The sequence below is a fragment of the Neolamprologus multifasciatus genome, chromosome 15, assembly GCF_963576455.1.
Source record: "Neolamprologus multifasciatus chromosome 15, fNeoMul1.2, whole genome shotgun sequence".
NCBI classification, from domain to species: Eukaryota; Metazoa; Chordata; class Actinopteri; order Cichliformes; family Cichlidae; genus Neolamprologus; species Neolamprologus multifasciatus.
The window spans coordinates 39167547-39189908 of NC_140453.1; the positions used below are offsets into that span (position 1 = coordinate 39167547).

The following is a 22362-nucleotide window of genomic DNA, read 5'->3' on the forward strand; positions in this document are numbered from 1 at the left end:
CAGGCTTCATCCTCAGCAGAGTCAGCTCAGTGGGGTGCTGTAAAACGTAGCAGTTCAGATTTCTACACGAGCATTTTTCTCACTTATACCTGACGCTGTCTTTCCAGACAGTAATATTCACGTTGCAAGAATAATGTTAAGTGATTGAACTGGTGCTCTTATTCACATTCTGTCTCAGGCCTGATGAGTTTAAGTTTGGCTGCACCTCCCTGCGAGTCCCTCCCGAGCTCCTCTACCAGCTCCGCAACGACATCACCGTGTCGCCTGGTGGCATCGCCTTCGTTAAGGTACAGCAACCTCATCATCATGACCGTTGTCTCTGACAAGACCTCACCAAGCTCTTAGTGTTGGTGTTGTGATGGATTGTCTCATTGGTTGCTGTGAAGGGCCAGTGCCTCCTAAGAAAACCCACTTTGTGATCTCTGTGGTTCCATTCATCCACATTGCCCGTTTTTCCCCTGTTGTGCTACTTAAGCAGCTCTCACAGTAGATCAGGAACATCTTTATTTTCGTTATTTACACTGAGAGATATTGTGGGCCTAAAGCTAAACTTCTAAATTGCTTTTTGCGTTCTAAGTTACAGCGCTTCCCCATGATGCAGATCAGGCCCTTTTTAGGTCCTTCTTAGAGTTTTGGTGCAACCCTACTTTATGTTTCTTCATTGTAAAATAATTCAGTGTTTTAAATGATCTATGTTTTATTTGTTCTAGTCTTCAGTGCGTAAAGGTGTCCTGCCCATGATGCTGGAGGAAATCCTCAACACAAGGATCATGGTGAAGCAGTCCATGAAAACCTACAAGCAGGACAAATCCCTGACGAAGCTGCTGGACGCACGGCAGCTCGGACTCAAGCTCATAGCCAACGTCACCTTTGGATACACCGCTGCTAACTACTCTGGGCGCATGCCCAGTGTGGAGGTAGGCTCAGCAGCAGCTGCTATATGGTCTCTGTACTGTGCACTCCCAGTACGGTACCAGTATATAATCCATGAAAATAGTTGTTTTGTTTTTTTTCAATCAAACTATTTTCTCTGTATTATTGTAGGGCCTTTACCTTGAATCAGTGTTGCTGTGAATGTAGTTGTAACCCCTTTGCTCCAATATTTATTAAATCTGCTATGTCCAGGTTGGAGACAGCATTGTTCACAAAGCCAGAGAGACCCTGGAGAGGGCCATCAGGATGGTCAATGACACGAAGAAATGGGGAGCGCGTGTTGTGTACGGAGACACTGACAGGTAAGCAATTTTTACAAGACTTTTTGACTTTTACTCAGATGTAAATAAGTAGTACGCATGCCCTTGGTAAGACCTCTACAAAGTGTTATTCACTGTCAGTGGTAATCATGTTAGGCCTGATCAGTGTTTGTGTCCTCACATGGGAAACCTGTAGTCACTGTTCCATTATCTGCACAACAGGCAGGTTTACAGGTTGCACAACTTTACTCACAAATTCATAACTTCACTCGATAGTCTCCGACTGAGTGTGAACATGACCAGCAGCTTTGTTGTGTGTCACTACGCTGTGATGATGTGTAAGTCTGATTGTACCTGGGCCGTGTTCTCATGAACACTTGCACCAATTAGCTAACAGCTTTCGTTTCTGACAGTCCGTTAAAGAAGAGCTGCCGCTGTGTTTGGCAGACAGGGAATTGGATTGTTTCTGACCTGCAGAGTCTCAAATAGAAGAAGAAGTTTTAAACTGCAGCATGCTTTGCATATACAGTGGGGCAAAAAAGTATTTAGTCAGCCACCGATTGTGCAAGTTCCCCCACTTAAAATGATGACAGAGGTCAGTAATTTGCACCAGAGGTACACTTCAACTGTGAGAGACAGAATGTGAAAAAAAAATCCATGAATTCACATGGTAGGATTTGTAAAGAATTTATTCGTAAATCAGGGTGGAAAATAAGTATTTGGTCAATAACAAAAATACAACTCAATACTTTGTAACATAACCTTTGTTGGCAATAACAGAGGTCAAACGTTTACTATAGGTCTTTACCAGGTTTGCACACACAGTAGCTGGTATTTTGGCCCATTCCTCCATGCAGATCTTCTCAAGAGCAGTGATGTTTTGGGACTGTCGCCGAGCAACACGGACTTTCAACTCCCGCCACAGATTTTCTATGGGGTTGAGGTCTGGAGACTGGCTAGGCCACTCCAGGACTTTCAAATGCTTCTTACGGAGCCACTCCTTTGTTGCCCGGGCGGTGTGTTTTGGATCATTGTCATGTTGGAAGACCCAGCCTCGTTTCATCTTCAAAGTTCTCACTGATGGAAGGAGGTTTTGGCTCAAAATCTCACGATACTTGGCCCCATTCATTCTGTCCTTAACACGGATCAGTCGTCCTGTCCCCTTGGCAGAAAAACAGCCCCATAGCATGATGTTTCCACCCCCATGCTTCACAGTAGGTATGGTGTTCTTGGGATGCAACTCAGTATTCTTCTTCCTCCAAACACGACGAGTTGAGTTTATACCAAAAAGTTCTACTTTGGTTTCATCTGACCACATGACATTCTCCCAATCCTCTGCTGTATCATCCATGTGCTCTCTGGCAAACTTCAGACGGGCCTGGACATGCACTGGCTTCAGCAGCGGAACACGTCTGGCACTGCGGGATTTGATTCCCTGCCGTTGTAGTGTGTTACTGATGGTGACCTTTGTTACTTTGGTCCCAGCTCTCTGCAGGTCATTCACCAGGTCCCCCCGTGTGGTTCTGGGATCTTTGCTCACCGTTCTCATGATCATTTTGACCCCACGGGATGAGATCTTGCGCAGTCGGTGGCTGACTAAATACTTTTTTGCCCCACTGTATGGGACACACTTTCCTCCAGACTCGCTCGTCTACATGGGATGTGTTCAAGCCCAGAGCCAAACGTGAAGCCTCTGAGAGCGTATCGTTTACCACTGTAGTATGTAGTTCAGGTTGTTTGATAAGAATTAGTAATGAGCCTTGTGTGTTTTTGTGTGTTTGGCAGCATGTTTGTTTTACTGAAAGGAGCCACCAAAGAGCAGGCTTTCAAGATCGGCAAAGAGATTGCAGAAGCAGTGACTGCAACCAACCCCAAGCCTATCAAGCTCAAGTTTGAGAAGGTAGATATACACACACACACACACACACACACACATATGCGCAAATACACGTGCACACACACACAAAGGGAGCGAGTAAGACAAGGACAAGTCTCCACACATTATACGTAGTTATTTATCTCTGTGTGTGTGTGTGTGTGTGTGTGTGTGTGTGTCAGGTGTACTTGCCCTGCGTTCTGCAGACAAAGAAGCGTTACGTGGGCTACATGTATGAGAGCCTTGACCAAAAGGAGCCCGTGTTTGATGCCAAAGGGATTGAGACGGTGCGCCGCGACGGCTGCCCTGCTGTTTCCAAGGTAACAGGCAAACCATGTTTTCCCCTCATTTTCACTGTGCTGTACACCAATCGCAGGCATGCCACTCTTGTTCCTGCTCCCGTTTACTCAGACCGCTTTGCTTGTGTCAGTCAGGGAAAAGGTTGTCTCCTTCCACTTGCACATTAAACAGCATTAACACCTCTCTTGGATTACCAGCAAATAATTTTATCTTCATCCTCTTATGCCTGTGTTCTTTTACTCATGTGCCCCTTAGATTCTGGAGCGTTCCATCAAGCTGCTGTTTGAGACGCGTGACATTAGCCAGGTGAAGCAGTTTGTGCAGCGTCAGTGTATGAAGATTCTGGATGGCCGGGCAAGCATGCAGGATCTGACCTTCGCCAAGGAGTACCGGGGCAGCGGCTCGTACAGACCTGGAGCTTGCATCCCTGCACTGGAACTCACCAGGTGTGTGTGTGTATGTGTGGTCACAGTACAGGAGAAGTCAGGAGTGTGGCTTGGATAAATGTTTGCTGGTTGGCTCTGTGTGTGTGTGTCTGTGTGTGCGTGCAGCAGAGAACAGGATGGTGAGTAAGAGCTTGCTGTCAGCTACAGTTACAGTACCCAGCGTGAATCCAATTAGTCCTCCCTCACTGTGTTCATTGTCTGGCTGCACTAGCCTGTACAGTACCTGAGTGTTGCTAAGCAACCTGTTTTTTAACGAGTGGAGGACAAAAAAAAAGATTTTTAGATGCACAAGGAAGAAGCATTTATGAGCCCTGCTTCAGTTCATCTGCTTTATTTTGTGTTTTCTCTCTCAGAGCACCAGCACACATTCTCGCTGCTAATTTGAACATGTTGGCTGTGTGATGTAAACAATAACTGCATCATCTGCTGTCACTTCATTTTTGTTCTGCTTCGCCTCAGACGGATGATGGCCTATGACCGAAGGCTGGAGCCACGTGTGAGCGAGCGGGTGCCCTATGTCGTTGTGTACGGCACACCCGGCGTGCCCCTCATCCAGCTGGTCCGCCGGCCCACCGAGGTGCTGCAGGACCCCACCCTGCGCCTCAATGCCACCTACTACATCACTAAGCAGATCCTGCCGCCACTGGCCCGTATGTTCCAGCTGATCGGAGTCGACGTGTTCAGCTGGTACCAGGAGCTCCCCAGGGTGAGGACAACTTGCAGACATACGGGCCATTGTGATGTTTTTGTTTTTGTCTCACCGCTGCCATTTAGAAGCAGAGCAGCAGCAGTGGAGATAAGAAACCCTTCAAAACAAAAAAAGAATCAGGAACATCATAAAGACACACAATCAACTTAATACTGAGTTTGGAGGATGAATTAGATTAATTGGTATCTTCCTTTGACTGACTGTGGCAAGTCAAAGAGGTCACCCTCTGCTTCCACTCTTGTCAAAATAAAAGCAGTCTGTCATTTAGAGAGAACAAAGGATGAAGAGAGATCTCTTCTACTTCCTGCTGATGACTAAATGAGTCAAGCTGCAGTGCTGCCGCCTCCGTCTTTGTTTCTTTACTGAAGTCTGACAGAGTGCACACGCCATCTGCTGGCATAGCTACTAATCACAGTCAGATACATAAATGGTTGCTGCTCCAGTGCCACTGACTCCTATTATGTCTTCGTTTTTCCCAGTGAAAACAGAGTCGCACACAAAATCCCGAATGTGTGTATTTGTATTTAAAAAAATTTAATCTCTGATCTCTGATCCTTCAGCATCTAATGATATTCGGTAGGATTCTTAACAAACCTGAAAAGTATCATGATGTTCACACTGTTTTATGTCCATGAAGATGCTGTGCATGTTAACTCCATGTGTCTGCATATAGTCCAGCAGCAGTGATCAATCAAACGTGTGTTTTCAGCTACATCGCTCTTTTCTCTCCAGATCCAGAAGGCATCCTGCTCCTCCGTGGTGGGTGGGGAGGAAGCGGGGAGGAAGGGGACAATTTCCCAGTACTTCACCACGCTTCACTGCCCTGTGTGTGATGAGCTGACCCAGCTGGGTGTGTGCTCACGGTGTCGTGCTGAACCTCAGCGAGTCGCTGTTACACTCTACCAGGACATGAGGCAGTGGGAGAGTCAGCAAGAGCAGTTGCTGAAGGTGAGAAGTTGAGGACGGACAGAATATGAAATTCTGAGCTCCTGTTAAGGTTTTGAATAATAATTGGACCATTAACTTCTGTGATTACAAGTATTTATTTCTTCCTGCTTTTGTTACACTGTCTTTAAACATTTACCCAATTGATACGACTCAAAGCAGGCGACACTGAAGGAACACGGAAACTGCTTTCTGGCGATAAATCTAGATTTATTAAGACAGCAATTGACGTCAGCAGTAATGATGCCTGGTGGCGGCAATCACTCGGGTTGAGTTGGTGTGCAGCTTTGCTTAAACAATGTCGGACTCCGCAGTTTTTCTCTGGTCAGACTAGTAGTGACATGTTTGTGAGTGTTGTCCATACCAGAGCTCATCCTTGTGTGATCACTGTGTGCTTGTGTCTCTGTTTGCATACAGATCTGTAGGAACTGCAGTGGCAGTGCTGAGCGGCAGGTTCCCTGCGTGTCCCTCGACTGTCTCGTCCTCTACAAGCTGTCCCGGGTAAACAGACAACTTTCCAAGGCCCCCTACCTCCGTCAGCTGCTGGAGCAGTTCTGATTGGCTCCCGAGTCCCAGAGCCACCCACTGATTTGGTGCTAATCCCTGGCCTTCCATCTTAGTGTTTGTCCATTTGGTCGTAAAAGTTTAAATGGTGCTTTGATTGAGCCCTGACGGGTTTTCTCATTTTGTCTCAAAGTATTTCTCTGAGTATGGAGACTGTTTACTTCATGCCTCCAGTGGAAGAGTCCGTGTGTTCGTTTGCTGCCATCTCCATTAGCTGCTATGGGCCGAATGAAGCTGATCTTTTTGATGACACGGCAACAGATGGCCTGTTGCGGGACTGAGTGCAGTCCAATCATGGAACATGTGTCGTATTGTGTATTCACTGTAACTGGTTTTTAAAGATCTTATAAATTCAGAGACGAACTACACCCAAACCACTAATTGACTTTTTCTCCTTTTTATACTGACTGCAGTCTTTTTGTAAATAGTTCCTGTACAGATCCATCTCCAATCTCACTGTGCATTAACCAACTACAGCTCCAACCATGAACACAATCAAAGCAGTTTGATGCGTTCTTTTTGAAGGTGCCATTTTTCTGTTTCTTTAACCTTGTCTGTTTTGGCAGATTTGACAGTTCATACTACAGAGTATGGAAACTGGAAAGCTCTCCATTTTTTATTTTTAAATGTGGGACTGCTGCAATACTGTATTTGGTCATTTATGCCATGAAGAGTCTATTATTTCCTTGTGGATATATGGTTTTGTGTACGTTTCCAATTTTACTGTGCGAACCGTCTTCAAACTACATTAAAATTTGATCTTTAACCCTCCCACTCCATGCAGCCGTACACAGGATCTGTGGATTTGTAAAAATGTAAAAACTTATAATGAAGGAGATCCTTTTTGTTTGTTTTTAATGGACATTGCTGTGGGTGAAGGTTTGAGATTGATATAATAAAATAAAAAAATCAATGTATAAAGATGCCTTCTTTCTTTCACTAAATCAGGAGCTTAAAAGAAAAAATCAGAGGAATCACAGTGACATGACCTATTACAGCACAAGACCAAAAAGAAAAAGAAATCCAGTTTTAACAAAAGCGCAACAGAAAACAGCTGCATACACTGTACAGCTCAGCTCATCATACACACTAGATTGCCAAAAGTTTTTACTCGTCTGCCTTCACACACACATATGAGCTTGAGTGACATTCCATGTTTAGCTATAACAGCTTCAACTTTTCTGGAAGGCTTTCCACGAGGTTTAGAAGTGTTCTTCCAGAAGTGCATTTGTGAGGTCATACACCAATGTTGGACAAGAAGACCTGGCTCTGCTCTAATTCATCCCAAAGGTGCTCTGTCAGGCTGAGGTGTAAGACTCTGTGCAGGCCAGTCCAGTTTTTCCACACCAAACTTCCTCATCCATGTCTTTAGAAACAGTTGTGCTGGAATAGGAAAGGGCCATCCCCAAATTGCTCCCACGAAGTTGGAAGCATGAAATTGTCTCGGTATGCTGAATTATTAAGAGTCCCTTTCTCTGGAACTAAGGGAGCAAGCCCAAGCCCATTAAAAAAAATTTACACTTAGTGCAATGCAGTCAAACAAGTCTAACTCGAACTCCTCCATCAGATTGCCAGATGTAGACATGATTTGTCACTGCAGAGAACACCTCTCCACTTCTCTAGAGTTCAGTGGCATCATATGCAGTTTGCACCACTGCATATGATGCTTTGCATTGCACTTTGCAATTCTGTAACCTTCTGTACTCCGTTCTTGGGCTAATTTGAAGGCCACATGAAGTTTAGAAGTCTGCAGTGATTGACTGTGCACAAAGTTGCTGACCCCGGTCTGATTTTACGTGGCTGAGCTGCTATCAATCGCAATCACTTTCATTTTGTGGAACATTTAATGGTGACAGAATTTCCTGACTGGACTTTGCACAGGTGGCATCTTATCACAGTACCATATTCAAAGTCACTGAGCTCCTGAGAGCAAGCCATTCTCTCACAAATGTTTATAGAAGCAGTCTGCATGCCTAGGAGCTTGATTTTATATACCTGTGGTCATGAAAGTGGTTGGAACACCTGAATGTAATGATTTAGAGGGGTGAGTGAATACTTTTGGCAATATAGTGTATTTGCAGTGCAAGATTTTATTTTAAGGGGGTGGCTAGCTGTCTGTCCCTGGTTCCACTCTCCTCACGTCCTCAAACAAGGCACTGAATTCTAGCGATGCATCAATCCATGTTTGTCTAGCTCCAATGTGATACCAGTAACTCAAAGAGAGAAGCTGACAGAGAAGTCTTAGCTGAAGTCAAAAAACACCGCAAACATAAAAACATTCATGTAAGAAGTATAACAACTTGCTGTCCCTTGGCTTTTGGCTTCATCCATGCTATGTTAGCTCTCCCGTTTGTAATCAGTGCTCTACTGCTGATGGAAGGCATAGTAAACATAGAACTGAACTGAATAGATTGACCTGTTGCCAACGATCCCAGTGAAGTTCTTTGAGTCAGGATCAGGCTGATATCTGATCTATTTCTTACTTTCATTCTAGCCTTACCTTTTACCTAACTACAGAGGGGATAAGGACACAACAATATTAAACACACTGTCAAATGATTTATAAGAAAATAGCAATAGTTCAACATCTGATCCTTCACTGTCCAGCAGACGTCCAAAAGCTTTAAAAGATGCATTGAATTGAGCTGCGGAAGCGTGTGTATGATTTATAAGCTGTACTGCTTAGTCAGTGCTTCCTTTACTAGAGTACAAACAGTAACTATGTTGGAGTTTCCAGGTCTTGGACAGCAAATGGACAGTTGAGGCATGTCACTGAGCCGACATTCTCAGTCTCTTTTCTCTTGGTCCAAAGAGAGCAGCAGTTTCTGTCTTGGTGAGTGTCCTACCAAAGAGATGCTCTCTGAGAAAGCGGCGCCTGCAGGCTCTGACGCCAGTGTGGTTTGGGCAGTGGGGCTGTCTGTTAGAGCCATAACATCAGGGGGAGAGGACATCTTGCTTGGTGAATTCATAAAATTTGATGTATCGTCCATTTCAATGACCTCAAAGTCTGCGTCGTTCAACTGATCGGCCTCATTATCCTGCTCTTCCTCATCCTCATCTTCATCAGCTCCTGAGTCCAGCAGTGCCCGTTGGGATTCACTGCTTTCAATTTCGTCATTCACTGAGGCCAGCTTGTACATGACTGGAAAGAGGATGGAGGTGAAGGTGGCAGTGACGAGTGACAGGTACATGAGCAGCGGGTGCTCTGGAAACCTCTTGAACAGGAAGCCTATGAGTGCTGGCAGCACCATCTCGCCCATCGCTGCACCCACCACGAAAACTGCCGCTGTGCGCCCCGTTACTGTGGTGTACTGCTCCACCCACGAGATGCCGCTTGGGAAGATGGCAGCCATGGAAGCCCCATAGATAGCAGTGCACACCCACAGGACCTCCTCTTTCTTGTTGAAGAAGCAGAGCAGAAGAGAGGAGATAGCGGTGCCCACCAGGCTGAGCAGGATCATGTTTCCCGGGTACATGCAGGCTGCAAAGAAGATGGCTAACCCACGGCACGCTGCAAACGACCCCCAGAACAGGGAGTTTAGCCCAGCTGCCTTCGCCTGAGCCATGTGGATGTACTCCTTAGCAAAGGTAAAGATGAAGGAGCCATATGCTACTTCAGCACCGACGTAGGCAAAGAAGAAGAGGAAAAGGAGGGCTGTAAGAGCCACATGATATTTGGCCACCAGGGGCTTTCCTGAGGCCAAGCGGGGTTTTGCACGTGACACGCTGCAGCGAGAATAAAGGATGAAGAAGAGGAAGGACATGAGAAAGACAAAAGCACCGATCACGATGTAGGCCCAGGTGGAGTTGAGGGTGCTGTGCGAGACTCCCTGAGTGTTGACGGTTTTGGTCACCTTGGGCTCTGTGGAAGGCGTACTCTTGGTTGGTGCTATGGCCTCAGTGCCCTTCCAGTCAGTCCCAAACACCAGCTTGGCTATGATAGGAGACACAAAGGCCCCAGCGGCAAAACTGAAGTGCAGCGCTTGCAAGTGAGGCCCCGACTGCTCACCCCACGTGTCCAGTATGAGCACGTTACCACCTGACACACAGGAGAAACACATAGTTAAGAATGGAGACACAAGCGTCACTTTGCTTTGGCTAAACTAGAAAAAAAAAGATTAACAGAAGAATCACAATCAGACAAAACAAGGAATGACTCCAAATAACTCCATCGGCAAGTTTCCATTCTTATGATGTTAAGAATAAGCTACCACTGTTAGCAAAAGCAGATGAAGGATTATTCTACAGGCCTAATACCATGTGGTGCAGTAACTACATGCAAGATTTACAAGATTTCAAAACAGTTTGTAAATGTCTTTGTAAGGTCTTTATAGGTCAATTTGCAGGAAGGAAACATAATTCACTGTGAATTCATTTCACTTCTTCTGGTGCACATCAAAGTGAAAAGAGGTGCACTGAAGAAGCAACAACCAGACAACACCCCGAAAAGGAAAGGTTTGCTGTGTGTGCCAGCACAGTCTCAAGAGTATAGAGGAGAGGAGACGTTACACAAGCAGAGTTGAACGGGGCCTTCGAAGAGCATTAACCCAACAGCAGGACAAGTATCTGTTCGTTTTTTGAGAGGAGGATCAGGTGAAGCACTGCCAAAGTGCTACAAATTACCTTCGGCATGCTACTTGTGCATGTTTCTGAACAACCTTTTGGAAACAAACTCTATGAGGGCCCACTCTCCCTCAGTGAGACCTTTGTTCTTACAGCTGAACCACAGAACACCAGAACTAGCAGGTCTGCCACTGGTGCCCTGTTCTCTCCACAGTTTCGCTTTCATTCAATTTTATTTACGTATGCACCAATACACAGCAACAGTCAACTCAAAGAACATTGTATTTTAGGGTAAGGAGCCTACAGCGTTAGAGATAAAACCTCACAATGAGACAACATTAATGAGAAAGCACTTGGCAACAGTCGGAAGGAAAAACTGGCCACCAGTTAGGGATGAACAGAGGGAGACAGGAAAGGCACGTTGTGGATGAGTTGGTAACGTGGTTTGAAGCTTTAAATCTAAAGTGGTGGACAAACACATGTAGAGTGAAAAGAATCAAGTTGAGAATAAATGCTCAGTATATGAGATGGGATGAGATGAGATAGCCTTTATTTGTCAGCTGCAGGTCTTTTGCCCACAACCGAGATGACAGACCTTGCCAACCGTACATACAATACACAAACATCACATTGGGGAGACAGGTCAGGCTAGGTAGCGAGGAAAAAAACATCGAAATGTGTAACACAAAAGGATAATACAGGAATGCACAGATATCAACACACCATAGCACAATAAACACAGACAGCAACATGGGAAAGAGTTCCAGTGTGTACATCTGATCTGGGACCGCTGCAATCTTCGACTGCGCCTCCAGCTGACCCGATGTCCACATCAGAGGGGAGGTAAGCGTTGGAGGTGGCGTTGGATCCAGGGTAGGGAGGGTGATGTGTCGGTGAGTGCTTATCAGTATCAGTATATGTATGTGTGTGCGTGTCCATAGTTCAGCTGAGACAGTGTCCTTCGCCCTGCCAAGCTAAGTAAACAGTCTTCCAGCCAACCCAGGTGGCCTTGCATGGAATGGGAAGGAACAGACTAAACACAGTCGTTATCAGGGAGTTTTTGTTCGGCTCCAGCCTTGAGCCCACAGCTGGTGCCGAAGGAGTAGCCGGATTATGATGGTAATTTTTCTTTTGCAACAACTCATGAGAATTTCAAGCTGTTCTTTAACACTCCGACACTGGTCTCTCAATCTCCCGTTGGAGAGCCGCGAGTTTCTCCATGATGTTATTAACCTTCAGTTCTGTGGTCTTGTCATTCTTTTGCTCAAAGAGCAGATTCTGAGACCTCACAACCGCAGTCAGCTGTTCCAAGATGTGATCCAACTTCCACTCAGAGGTGTTGTTCTGAGTGGACTTTTCCTTGATGTAATCCAATGTACGCTCAGAGGTGTTATTCTGAGTATTCACTGCAGCCATAAGCGCCTCCAAGCTCTTAACCATGCTGCACTCAGTGAGCCCTTTCTGAGAAGTTGTGCCTTGTCCCATTGTTTCAATCCCAGCGGGCAGCCCTGGAGGGATTTGAACAGCCGGTTCCGCTTTCTTAATTCTCCGATAAGCCAGGGCCAAGCCAGCTCCAATCAGCAAGAACCCTGTTGTCATGGTTCCGAATAGGTAGATATCTTCAGCGTCCTCGATCGACAGTCCCGCCAGGCACACGATCCTCCATGTCTGCCACCCGTCCATCGTGTATCCGGCAGGGAAAGTCCCTCCAGGGCACTCAGGCTCTCCTGAGCCCAGACTTCTCGTTGAGAAAAGGGTGTCAATAGCATTCAGAGACCAGTTTATCAAATCCATAATTCTCTTTAGGTTTTAGAAACAGACTGTGAGAGAGTGTTCCAGAGAAAGTAATACAAAAAACACGCGACTAGACAAGGACATAAGAACTAAGCAGGGAAGATAAGGGAGATAAGGGAGAGGAGAAAAAGTGTGTCCGCCTCCTCCGAGAGCCAAAAGGAATGTCATATCATATCATGGGAAGTTCCCAGCAGCCCATGTCTATTGCACTGAATTACTCATACCATCTCCCTCAATGTTACAAACAGGACTCCACTACTGTTTATTCACTCTGCTGCAGATAAGCCATGCCCTCATTTAAACATGCATCACCACAGCAGGAGAGAGAATGACGAGAAGAAGAGGTAAAAACAGCCACTTGTGGCTCTGAGCCCTGCACAAACTCATCAGCTGAGGCTGACCGTTAAAATCATTGAACTTTCACTGATACAGTGAATATCAATAGTTTACTTACCTGTATCTATAACACCCATGGATATCCCAATGCTGGACATGAACACAGTGAGGAGCAGAGCCTGCTTACAGTAAGGGATGGCACACATTCCAGAAGCCGTGAGCAGCATGGACAAACCTAGAAGATTACCACAGGAGGCAAAATCAATCTCATAAAATGACTGGCCGGCCAGCAAGAACAGCAAGCTAGAAAGGTACCTAGCAGGAGATGGGGGTTCATGCAGTCAAAGAGAATGCCTCCTAACAGGGATCCGCCGGCGTAGCCTGCAGAGCGGCCAACAAAGATGTAGGAGATGTTGCCGATATCCTGGTTCACATTTGCAGCCAAGTCTTCCAGTGTGGGGCCAAGAACTGAGATACACATCCCCTAAGAAAATAAGACAAAGCTTAGAGCAAGCCACGACTGCAGGACCTCTGTTGTTGTTGGACCCACTCCTCTCCCTCCATTGTCCTACTTGTCTCATCTCCTTGAGAAATCAATGACAAATGATCGCAACAGGATCTAGGAGAACTAAACTAACATTTCCAACCCTGTGCATTCTGCTCATCCCCAATGACAACTTTACCTCCTCCTCCTATGTTTTTGTCAGCAACAAGACACGAGGTGAAGACAGAAGTGGCAACGTATCAACACATACTGCACAAATGTTTATTTTAGGATTTCTGTTGAAGAAAAATTAAGACTGAAAAATCTTTACAAATTTAAACGAATCTAAACTTTTTTTTGATCCCTGCTAATTTGCACATGATTATTTAACTACTATAACTGATATAATATAAACATTTAGAGAATAGTTAAGCTTATGCACGATTACTGTTTGTGGACCTCGGCTCATGATTTAAGACTACACTCCCTCACATACTGTTAAACACCATGCTATAGATGAAGGTGGACTCCTGTATAACTAGACAGCACCTGGCTTTTCTAATGAAAACACAAAAACAGTTAAATGTCAATTCTACTCGTTCACACACCTTGACTCTCATGTATACTAGATTCATTAGTGCCAGAACTAGTCTGTCCAGAGTTTACACTTTCTAAGCTCCCTGGGGTGGATGAAAGCTTTACTTATTTTATATGCTAACTACTGAATCTGCTATCTGTTCTGGCAATACTACACAGTTTAGTAACCTGTCTGTCAGCTCAGATCTGTAAAATTCCTAGAGATATAAATCACACGGTTTACACAAAAACCTAGAGAGTATAAAGCTAATACTATCAGGTAAAAGGTACAAGGTACCAAATTGTGAGTTGTTCAAATTATATTTATATTTTCTTTAGTGCTCCAATTTGTCAAACCATTGAATAGTAATAAGTAAACTGTAAGTGTGTGCATGTGAAATGGTATGACGATTAATTTATGTGATGGTTTTTCTTGAATGACAAAGCAAAATTTCTTCGAAGGGAGACAACAAAGGCTAATCTAATCTAAACTGAACATTGGAATCAGAATCCTCAGAGTTTATCCGATCCTTTTACCAGTGCCAGCATGCTTATCTAACTGCTTCACAACACACAAAAAAGTGAAGTGGAGCTTTTGCTCACAGAGCCTCCAAGTTTTTTGTTCTCTACACTGAGTTCAGACTCAGTGACAACAAAAACTGCAGAGCTGACACTGGCATCAGTCAGAGCTGATTGATATCAATCCTTAAATAACTGTAATAAAAGTTTCCATTTTCCCACCTTTTTAACAGCTTAATCTGATGCTGAAACAACAACACTTGAATCTTCTTCCCCAGGCCCAATGGGGGGAGAAAAGGTTAACAATAGGGCTGCCACGATTAGTCGACTAGTCACGATTACGTCAATTATCAAAATCGTTGACGACCAATTTCGTAGTCGATGCGTCGTTTGAAGCTTTGTAAGATCCCAAAAGACGCAGGACTAAGTAGTAGGATTTAAGAGTGTAATGACAGACTGAAACAGAAGATGGCAACACTGCATGTACAAGAATGCCAACCGTTAAACCCTGAAGAAGAAGAAGAAGAAGCAGCTTCCCAGAATTCATAGTGCGGACCTGCGTAGTTTCCAACAATGGCGGCAGCTAGTTAGTTTTAATTAAGTGTGCCTATGCCAAGAGGCACACTTATTACTATTCGTCGGATTTATTATTCTTATTATTAAGTGTGCCTATGCCAAGAGGCACACTTATTACTATTCGTCAGATTTATTATTCTTATTATTATTATTCCTCAGTTTCCGCCTGAAATTTTGCAGCGAAACTTGCCCCACAGTTTTGAGACAAGGTTCACATATGTTATATAATTTTGTGCGGCTGGATCTGGACTACTATGCTATGACTTTTGGTGTTTATGACTTTTATAGTTTTTTAAATATTTAGATTTTAGTGCAAATTTTGGCCCATTTCTAGGCCCATGAGAAAGATTCAACTTTTGGCCCCATAGAAACAGACTTCATTTGTGGTGTGTTGGCTCCATCTTTTGGTCCCACTGAAACAAATTTCAAACTTCATTTGTGGTGTGTTGGCTCTCTCTAGTGGTATGTCGGAGTGGTACGGCCTGTTTACCCGTATTTGGATTACCGTAATGACGACAATATCAACGGCGCGCACAGCGTCGCTGCTTTCAGGAACCATTGGAATTTTTAAGGTTGCGCGAACCATTGAATCGTTACGGTAACCTCAAGGGTGTATGCTTGGTGGAACACTCCATATCCCACAATTCATAGCACGCCTCTACCGAGTGAAACAATGGCGGTCACCACTTCGTTTAATATATTGCTTTTATTACTGTTTCTAGGTCACAAATTAAACTTTTAAGATATTTTCAGGCGAGAATGTAGGTGTGTAAACGTCAAATATCTGCTCGTTTTGTCAAAACATCCCATATTAGCAACTTACGACGTTGCTGCTAGCGCGGCTAAGTAGCTAGCGCGGCTAGCGTCTCTTCGCTAAAAAGCACCCGGGCTTGGCTTACAGTGAGGCGGCTGACACTCGTTTCACCACCCGATCGCTCGCCAAGACACGGTTTTTCTGCTGGAATTATTTTTCCTTTATATGGGCCGATAATTCATTTATTAATTTTAGTAACGGTATAAACAGTGAAAGGTGGTTGTCCAGATGCGGGTTGATGTGGGAAAAATAACTGAGTTGTTTGGTGGTGGCTAACGCGGAGCTCCAACAAAGGGCAGCTAGCCCTGACAGAAAGGACATGCGGGGAAAGAGACATGCGAGGCGGCCGCCGATCGACCGGTGGTGGCTAACGCGGAGCTCAATCGTGGATAAGGGAAACCGAAGGCAGGAGCGCGAGGTGAACTGAATTTCAGGTAAGAAGTTATGAGCTGCACTCTTTTTGGGTCAGATATAAACCGAGTTTAGGTGTAGTTTATTTGTAGCGCTACGGAGTTTCTATACAGCTGTGTGCGCGCTAAGTTACTGATGTTGAACTTTATGACAGCCTCTCCTGTCATTCTCTTGCTTGTTGAAACTTCAGTCATGAAACTTATCAATGATCGGCTTTTCTCTCTTGTTTGTTTATCGCGCTAAACAACAGCAGCACGTTTAAGGTTGATCAGCTGTTGTTAGAATTCCTTTGATTTTAATTTCTAGTATCAGCTGATGTTTGCTGGAGCCACAGCTGAAAAGGGCTGGTCCAAACCAGGAGATGTCCTTACTGAATCATCAGAGCTGAACTGGTGATGGAGAAACAGGTTTACCTTTGAGGTGACATGAATGAATTGAAGTTATGAACTGTTTCTGAGAGACAAATAACACCAGGATCCTTTTCTAAGTAGCTGACAGCTGGTAACTGTGCAGGGGCGGATCTAGCAAAGCTTTTGCCAGGGGGCCAGGTAGGGCATTAACAGGGAAAGGGGGGCACAAAGAAATACTTTTCTTTCTTACTCTCATATAAAATATTTAGCTTTTATTAAATAGTTATCTGAATCTTACAACCAAAGTTTGTATAATAATACACAAGATTGGCTGTAGACCATTGTTAATCATTCAGAACACTGTTTAAAAATAACAACAAGTGAATGCAAAAGTGCACAAATATTTATTTTACGTGTTTGATGTGTGTGGCGTGGTCTGCAGGGGAGGTGGACCCACCTGAGCGGCATCTGCAACACGCCTCTCAGGCGTAAAGTCTGTGCTCTCTCGGCTGTTTTTTTTGGTGTGTGTCGGGCTGTGAGATGAAAAGCTACAGCCGGCTGTGTGGGTACAGCAACCATGTGTGAAAAGTGGTCAATAAAGTAATGCTACAAAGCGTGTTCATGCAAACATTGTCGGGTCTGCCGTGGTACAATGGGACTTCTGCTCATGAACCTCTGTGCACAGCGTCTGCAAATCGGGGCCGAATGATGAATGGCAAACGACACTGATTTGCAGCGGCATAGGCACACTTAAAATTTCTTCTGAAATTTTCGCTTTCTAGTTCTTATTATTATTCCTCAATTTCCGCCTGAAATTTTGCAGCGAAACTCGCCCCACAGTTTTGAGACAAGATTCACATATGTTATATAATTTTGTGCGGCTGGATCTGGAATGGTGTGCTATGACTTTTGGTGTTTATGACTTTTATAGTTTTTTAAATATTAATATTTTAGTGAAAATTTTCCCGCGCTTATGTGCCACACAGTTTTGAGACAAGGTTCACATATGTTATATCATTTTGTGCGGCTGGGTCTGAACTAGTATGCTATGACTTTTGGTGTTTATGACTTTTATAGTTTTTTAAATATTTAGATTTTAGTGCAAATTTAGGCCCATTTCTAGGCCCATGAGAAAGATTCAACTTTTGGCCCCATAGAAACAGACTTCATTTGTGGTGTGTTGGCTCTCTCTAGTGGTATGTCGGGGTGGTACGGCCTGTCTACCCGTATTTGGATTACCGTAATGACGACAATATCAACGGCGCGCACAGCGTCGCTGCTTTCAGGAACCTTTGGAATTTTTAAGGTTGCGCGAACCATTGAATAGTTACGGTAACCTCAAGGGCGTATGCTTGGTGGAAAACTCCATATCCCACAATTCATAGCACGCCTCTACCGAGTCAAACAATGGCGGCCACCACTTCGTTTAATATATTGCTTTTATTACTGTTTCTAGGTCACAAAATAAACTTTTAAGATTTTTTCAGGCGAGAATGTAGGTGTGTAAATGGCAAATATCTGCTCGTTTTGTCAAAACATCCCATATTAGCAACTTACGATGTTGCTGCTAGCGCGGCTAAGTAGCTAGCGCGGCTAGCGTCTCTTCGCTAAAAAGCACCCCGGCTTGGCTTACAGTGAGGCGGCTGACACTCGTTTCACCACCCGATTGATAGCCAAGAGACTGTTTTTCAGTTGGACTTATTTTTCGTTTATATGAGCGGATAATTCATTTATTAATTTTAGTAACGGTATAAACAGTGAAAGGTGGTTGTCCAGATGCTGGTCGATGTGGGAAAAATAACTGAGTTGTTTGGTGGTGGCCAACGCGGAGCTCCAACAAAGGGCAGCTAGCCCTGACAGAAAGGACATGCGGGAAAGAGACATACGAGGCGGCGAGGCGGCCGCCGATCGACCGGTGGTGGCTAACGCGGAGCTCAATCGTGGATAAGGGAAACCGAAGGCAGCGTGAGGTGAACTGAATTTCAGGTAAGAAGTTATGAGCTGCACTCTATTTGGGTCAGATATAAACCGAGTTTAGGTGTAGTTTATTTGTAGCACGACGGAGTTTCTATACAGCTGTGTGCGCGCTAAGTTACTGATGTTGAACTTTATGACAGCCTCTCCTGTCATTCTCTTGCTTGTTGAAACTTCAGTCATGAAACTTATCAATGATTGGCTTTTCTCTCTTGTTTGTTTATCGCGCTAAACAACAGCAGCACGTTTAAGGTTGATCAGCTGTTGTTAAAATTCCTTTGATTTTAATTTCTAGTATCAGCTGATGTTTGCTGGAGCCACAGCTGAAAAGGGCTGGTCCAAACCAGGAGATGTCCTTACTGAATCATCAGAGCTGAACTGGTGATGGAGAAACAGGTTTACCTTTTAGGTGACATGAATGAGTTGAAGGGAAGTTATGAACTGTTTCTGAGAGACAAATAACACCAAGATCCTTTTCTAAGTAGCTGACAGCTGGTAACTGTGCAGGGGCAGATCTAGCAAAGCTTTTGCCAGGGGGGCAGGTAGGGCATTAACAGGGAAAGGGGGACACAAAGATATACTTTTCTTTCTTACTCTCATATAAAATATTTATCTTTTATTAAATAGTTATCTGAATCTTACAACCAAAGTTTGTATAATAATGCACAAGATTGGCTGTAGACCATTGTTAATCATTCAGAACACTGTGTAAAAATAACAAAAAGTGCATAAATATTTATTTTACGTGTTTGATGTGTGTGGCGGGGCGTGGTCTACAGCGCCGCTGCAGGAGAGGTGGACCAACCTGAGCGGCATCTGCAATCACGCCTCTCAGGCGTAAAGTCTGTGCTCTCTCGGGTGTTTTTTTTGGTGTGTGTCGGGCTGTGAGATGAAAAGCTACAGCCAGCTGTGTGGGTACAGAAACCATGTGTGAAAAGTGGTCAATAAAGTAATGCTACAAAGCGTGTTCATGCAAACATTGTCGGGTCTGCCGTGGTACAATGGGACTTCTGCTCATGAACCTCTGTGCACAGCGTCTGCAAATCGGGGCTGAATGATGAATGGCAAACGACACTGATTTGCAGCGGCATAGGCACACTTAAAATTTCTTCTGAAATTTTCCCTTTCTAGTATTACTCTTATTATTCTTTCTGGGTCACATAATAAACGTTTAACATATTTTCAGGCGAGAAAGTAGCTGTAAAAACTTCAAAATTGACTAGTCGACTATCAAAATAATTGTTTGTGGCAACCCTAGTTAACAATACAGGAGAAAGTCATCCAGTGTGTGCAGGTGGATTTCACTAATCTGATGCGGAATGAATAGTTGAAGAGCGAGATTTACAACTATGAAAATTCGGTTGTGCAGGATACTGCTGCATTCACTGAACTATTACAACCATAATATTGCTTACTATTCAATAGTTACAAGCACATGTGACCACCTTGTGTACGTAGATTCACATTCTGTTGCACCTTTATAACAACTATACAGGCAACCGACATGTGGGGCCAGTCAAAAGGACACAAAGTACTACTTAAATTGAAAGGTCTCCTTTGTTTACAACCCTGGACAGAACCATAACAGGCCAAAATCTACTATATTACGGTACTATATAAGTAACTGCAGATTTTCTGACATTTCAAATTAATTTCCTGGAGTAGACTTCAGTAGAAATTCCAAAGAACGCAAATGAATATTGGACAGCCGTGATAAGCTAGCGGTTTATGGCTATAAACTGATGTTGGTTATGCTAACGGATAACATTAATATAACCCTAGCTAGCCAACTAGTTAACTGTTGTAGATATCCCAACCAGCTTAATAAATCTATTCAGTTACCACATTATATTTATTTATTTAAAAATTACCAATTTATTTCCTTTTTAAAGGAATGAGAAAAGTCAGAGAATTGTTTAATGAACCGGCAGGTTTAAGCTAACTTCCCACTCCTAACTATTTACCAAGCCCAGGCAAGATGCACAGAGCGCGAGCGTAACCATCCAGCGGCCGGCTGCTCCTTGGCCGCCCCTTCCTCCGCCAACCACCTCCACCCGGTCGTCGCTGTTTTGTGTGGGCTTTCTCTTCGCCCCCTTTAGTGCGTTCTCCATTTCTCGCCCGGTGTCCTTCCTCTTGTCAAACAGGGTGTCCTCCTCCTGGTCGTCGTTGTCGTTCTCCTCCATACTGGCGAAATGGACGTGCTTCTTTTTAATATCGGTGTCACGCGTGTCATTGAACACGGACGTAGACATAGCTGTCAGTCTAGCACCGAGAGAGAGAGTGTGTGTTGCTGGGAGTGATGGTGAGCTGTCACAACGCCGCTAACTGCTGACTGACTACAGATAATAAAGCGAGTATTTTATCTCCTCCCCTTCTGGCGCCTCGTGTTTGAAGGCCGCAGTTGGTTAAATACACTGATTTTTTGAGTCGGACATCTTTAATGCGACGGTGACTGCAGGGTACCACCGCTGCATCCGTGGAATCCCTCCGTATGTCAACAGCTGCTGCCTGTATGGCTGCCGAAGGTTTGCAAAGATCATCTATTGTGATTGATGCTCACTCCGTGTGTAAAGAGACACCTTCCTTTTGAATAACCTGAATATTTTTTTACTTTAATTATATTAATCAGCAAGCACTGTTTTGTAATGTTATCACTTTCACCTGTTCGTTTTTGTGTTATTGCAAATCAATGAACCTGGGACCTATGCAAAACCCAGAATGCCATGTGCCAAAACAGGCGATCGCTTCGCTTTGTTTATGAGCTTTTCAGTACCCTGAAATCATGGCAGAGTAAGACCTCTGTTTCCACTGGCTGTTCACAGCTCAAGAGCACCAAATGATCCAGGGCTGCACATGTCATAGTAGTAGTTAGAAGCCTTTTCTGCCTGGCAGTAGTGAAAGCACATGGCGCCATCTAGAGTTTGTACCAAGTAAACTGGCTGAGCACAAATAAAAACCAAAGCATGTAAGAACTGTTTGATTACTTGGCAGCAAAGTTACAATAGGTCCAGGCTGCTGGGGGCATCCCACGATGCACTGTGTGTTTCTTCTTCACTCAATCCTCCCTCAGCCTAGTTCTGCTGGAGGGTTTTTCCTGTTAAAATTGAGTTTTTCCTTCCCACTGTCCCTAAAGCGCTTGCTCATAGGGGGTCATATGATTGTTGAGGTTTTCTGTGTATTACTGTATGGTGTTTCCTTTACTATATAAAGCTCCTTGAGGCAAATGTTGTTGTGATTTGGTGCTATATAAATAAAACTGAACTGACTTCAAAGACCTGAATTTTAAAAATCCCCTTTTCTCCCTTAAACATTTCAAGTCCAACATTCTTTTGTAAATTCTCAGCTATGTAGAATAACTGCTAATGCCAATGCATTAGTGCATATAAATATTATATTTGACCTTATTTATGAACTACAATTTATACAATCTTATATTTCCTTAAGAACAAGAAGAAGAATGTCTTTTAATTTCAAAGGTATTGGTAACAATAGCACTCAGAAATGTCAAAGCTATTACAGATACTTGTGAAATTGTAGTTATTTAGTAAAATACTCCACTTTAAATTAACTTCTTCTAATTAAAATACCTGACGTAGCCCTCTCACTGTGGTGTGTTGGAGCCTGAACACCTATAAGAGAGGTTCTAATAAGAAATTGCAGTAGTCTGGCCTTGACGTAACAAGTATAAGCATAGAAGAAAACATACAGGAGTCAATCTTAAATGTAAATCTTAAAGGTTTTGCAGTGTACTTCATGTGGCAGCATGATGTGGTTTTGTGGGAGCAGGTCTGGAACACTTGTCACATATTTTCTGATCAGTTCTGCCCGTTCATGCAGAAGCACGCTGGGACCATTCAGAGAGGAGCTTGCAACAAGAAGGAGAGCAGCTGAAAAAACACACTGAACACACACGATGCACAACAAGGACTAAG

At 44.0% G+C, this 22362-nt stretch overlaps 3 protein-coding genes across 4 annotated transcripts in view; 1 reads left to right on the forward strand and 2 right to left on the reverse strand.

Moving 5' to 3' along the window:
* Positions 1-6954, forward strand: part of rev3l (REV3 like, DNA directed polymerase zeta catalytic subunit) — an 85486-nt gene extending 78532 nt beyond the window's left edge. For both annotated transcript variants that reach the window (XM_085134202.1, XM_085134203.1), the window contains exons 24-32: positions 179-287; positions 711-917; positions 1126-1235; positions 2979-3093; positions 3252-3389; positions 3625-3815; positions 4275-4521; positions 5257-5472; positions 5887-6954. In XM_085134202.1, coding sequence (XP_084990328.1) covers positions 179-287; positions 711-917; positions 1126-1235; positions 2979-3093; positions 3252-3389; positions 3625-3815; positions 4275-4521; positions 5257-5472; positions 5887-6027 — 1474 coding nt within the window. In that variant the 3' untranslated portion in view covers positions 6028-6954. The remainder of the gene's footprint in view (positions 1-178; positions 288-710; positions 918-1125; positions 1236-2978; positions 3094-3251; positions 3390-3624; positions 3816-4274; positions 4522-5256; positions 5473-5886) is intronic.
* Positions 6073-20987, reverse strand: slc60a2b (solute carrier family 60 member 2b). Its single transcript, XM_085134204.1, has 4 exons — positions 20395-20987; positions 13042-13210; positions 12845-12961; positions 6073-10072 (listed from the first exon to the last, which is right to left on the reverse strand). Exons 1-4 carry the CDS (start codon positions 20680-20682, stop codon positions 8820-8822), a joined length of 1827 nt encoding a protein of 608 aa, XP_084990330.1. The 5' UTR covers positions 20683-20987; the 3' UTR covers positions 6073-8819.
* On the reverse strand, positions 10110-12846 carry LOC146502738 (uncharacterized). The gene has a single exon (XM_085134217.1). It carries the CDS (start codon positions 12388-12390, stop codon positions 11761-11763), a length of 630 nt encoding a protein of 209 aa, XP_084990343.1. The 5' UTR covers positions 12391-12846; the 3' UTR covers positions 10110-11760.
* Positions 20988-22362: the final 1375 nt, after the last annotated feature.

Coding starts and splice junctions, on each gene's coding strand:
- slc60a2b (XM_085134204.1), bottom strand. CDS start 20,682: ATGTCTACGTCCGTGTTCAATGACACGCGTGACACCGATATTAAAAAG. Junction 13,211..20,394: donor GTGCATCTTGCCTGGGCTTG/GTAAATAGTTAG, acceptor TTATTTTCTTAG/GGGATGTGTATCTCAGTTCT. Junction 10,073..12,844: donor CATGGGTGTTATAGATACAG/GTAAGTAAACTA, acceptor CCTGTGTGTCAG/GTGGTAACGTGCTCATACTG.
- LOC146502738 (XM_085134217.1), bottom strand. CDS start 12,390: ATGGATTTGATAAACTGGTCTCTGAATGCTATTGACACCCTTTTCTCA.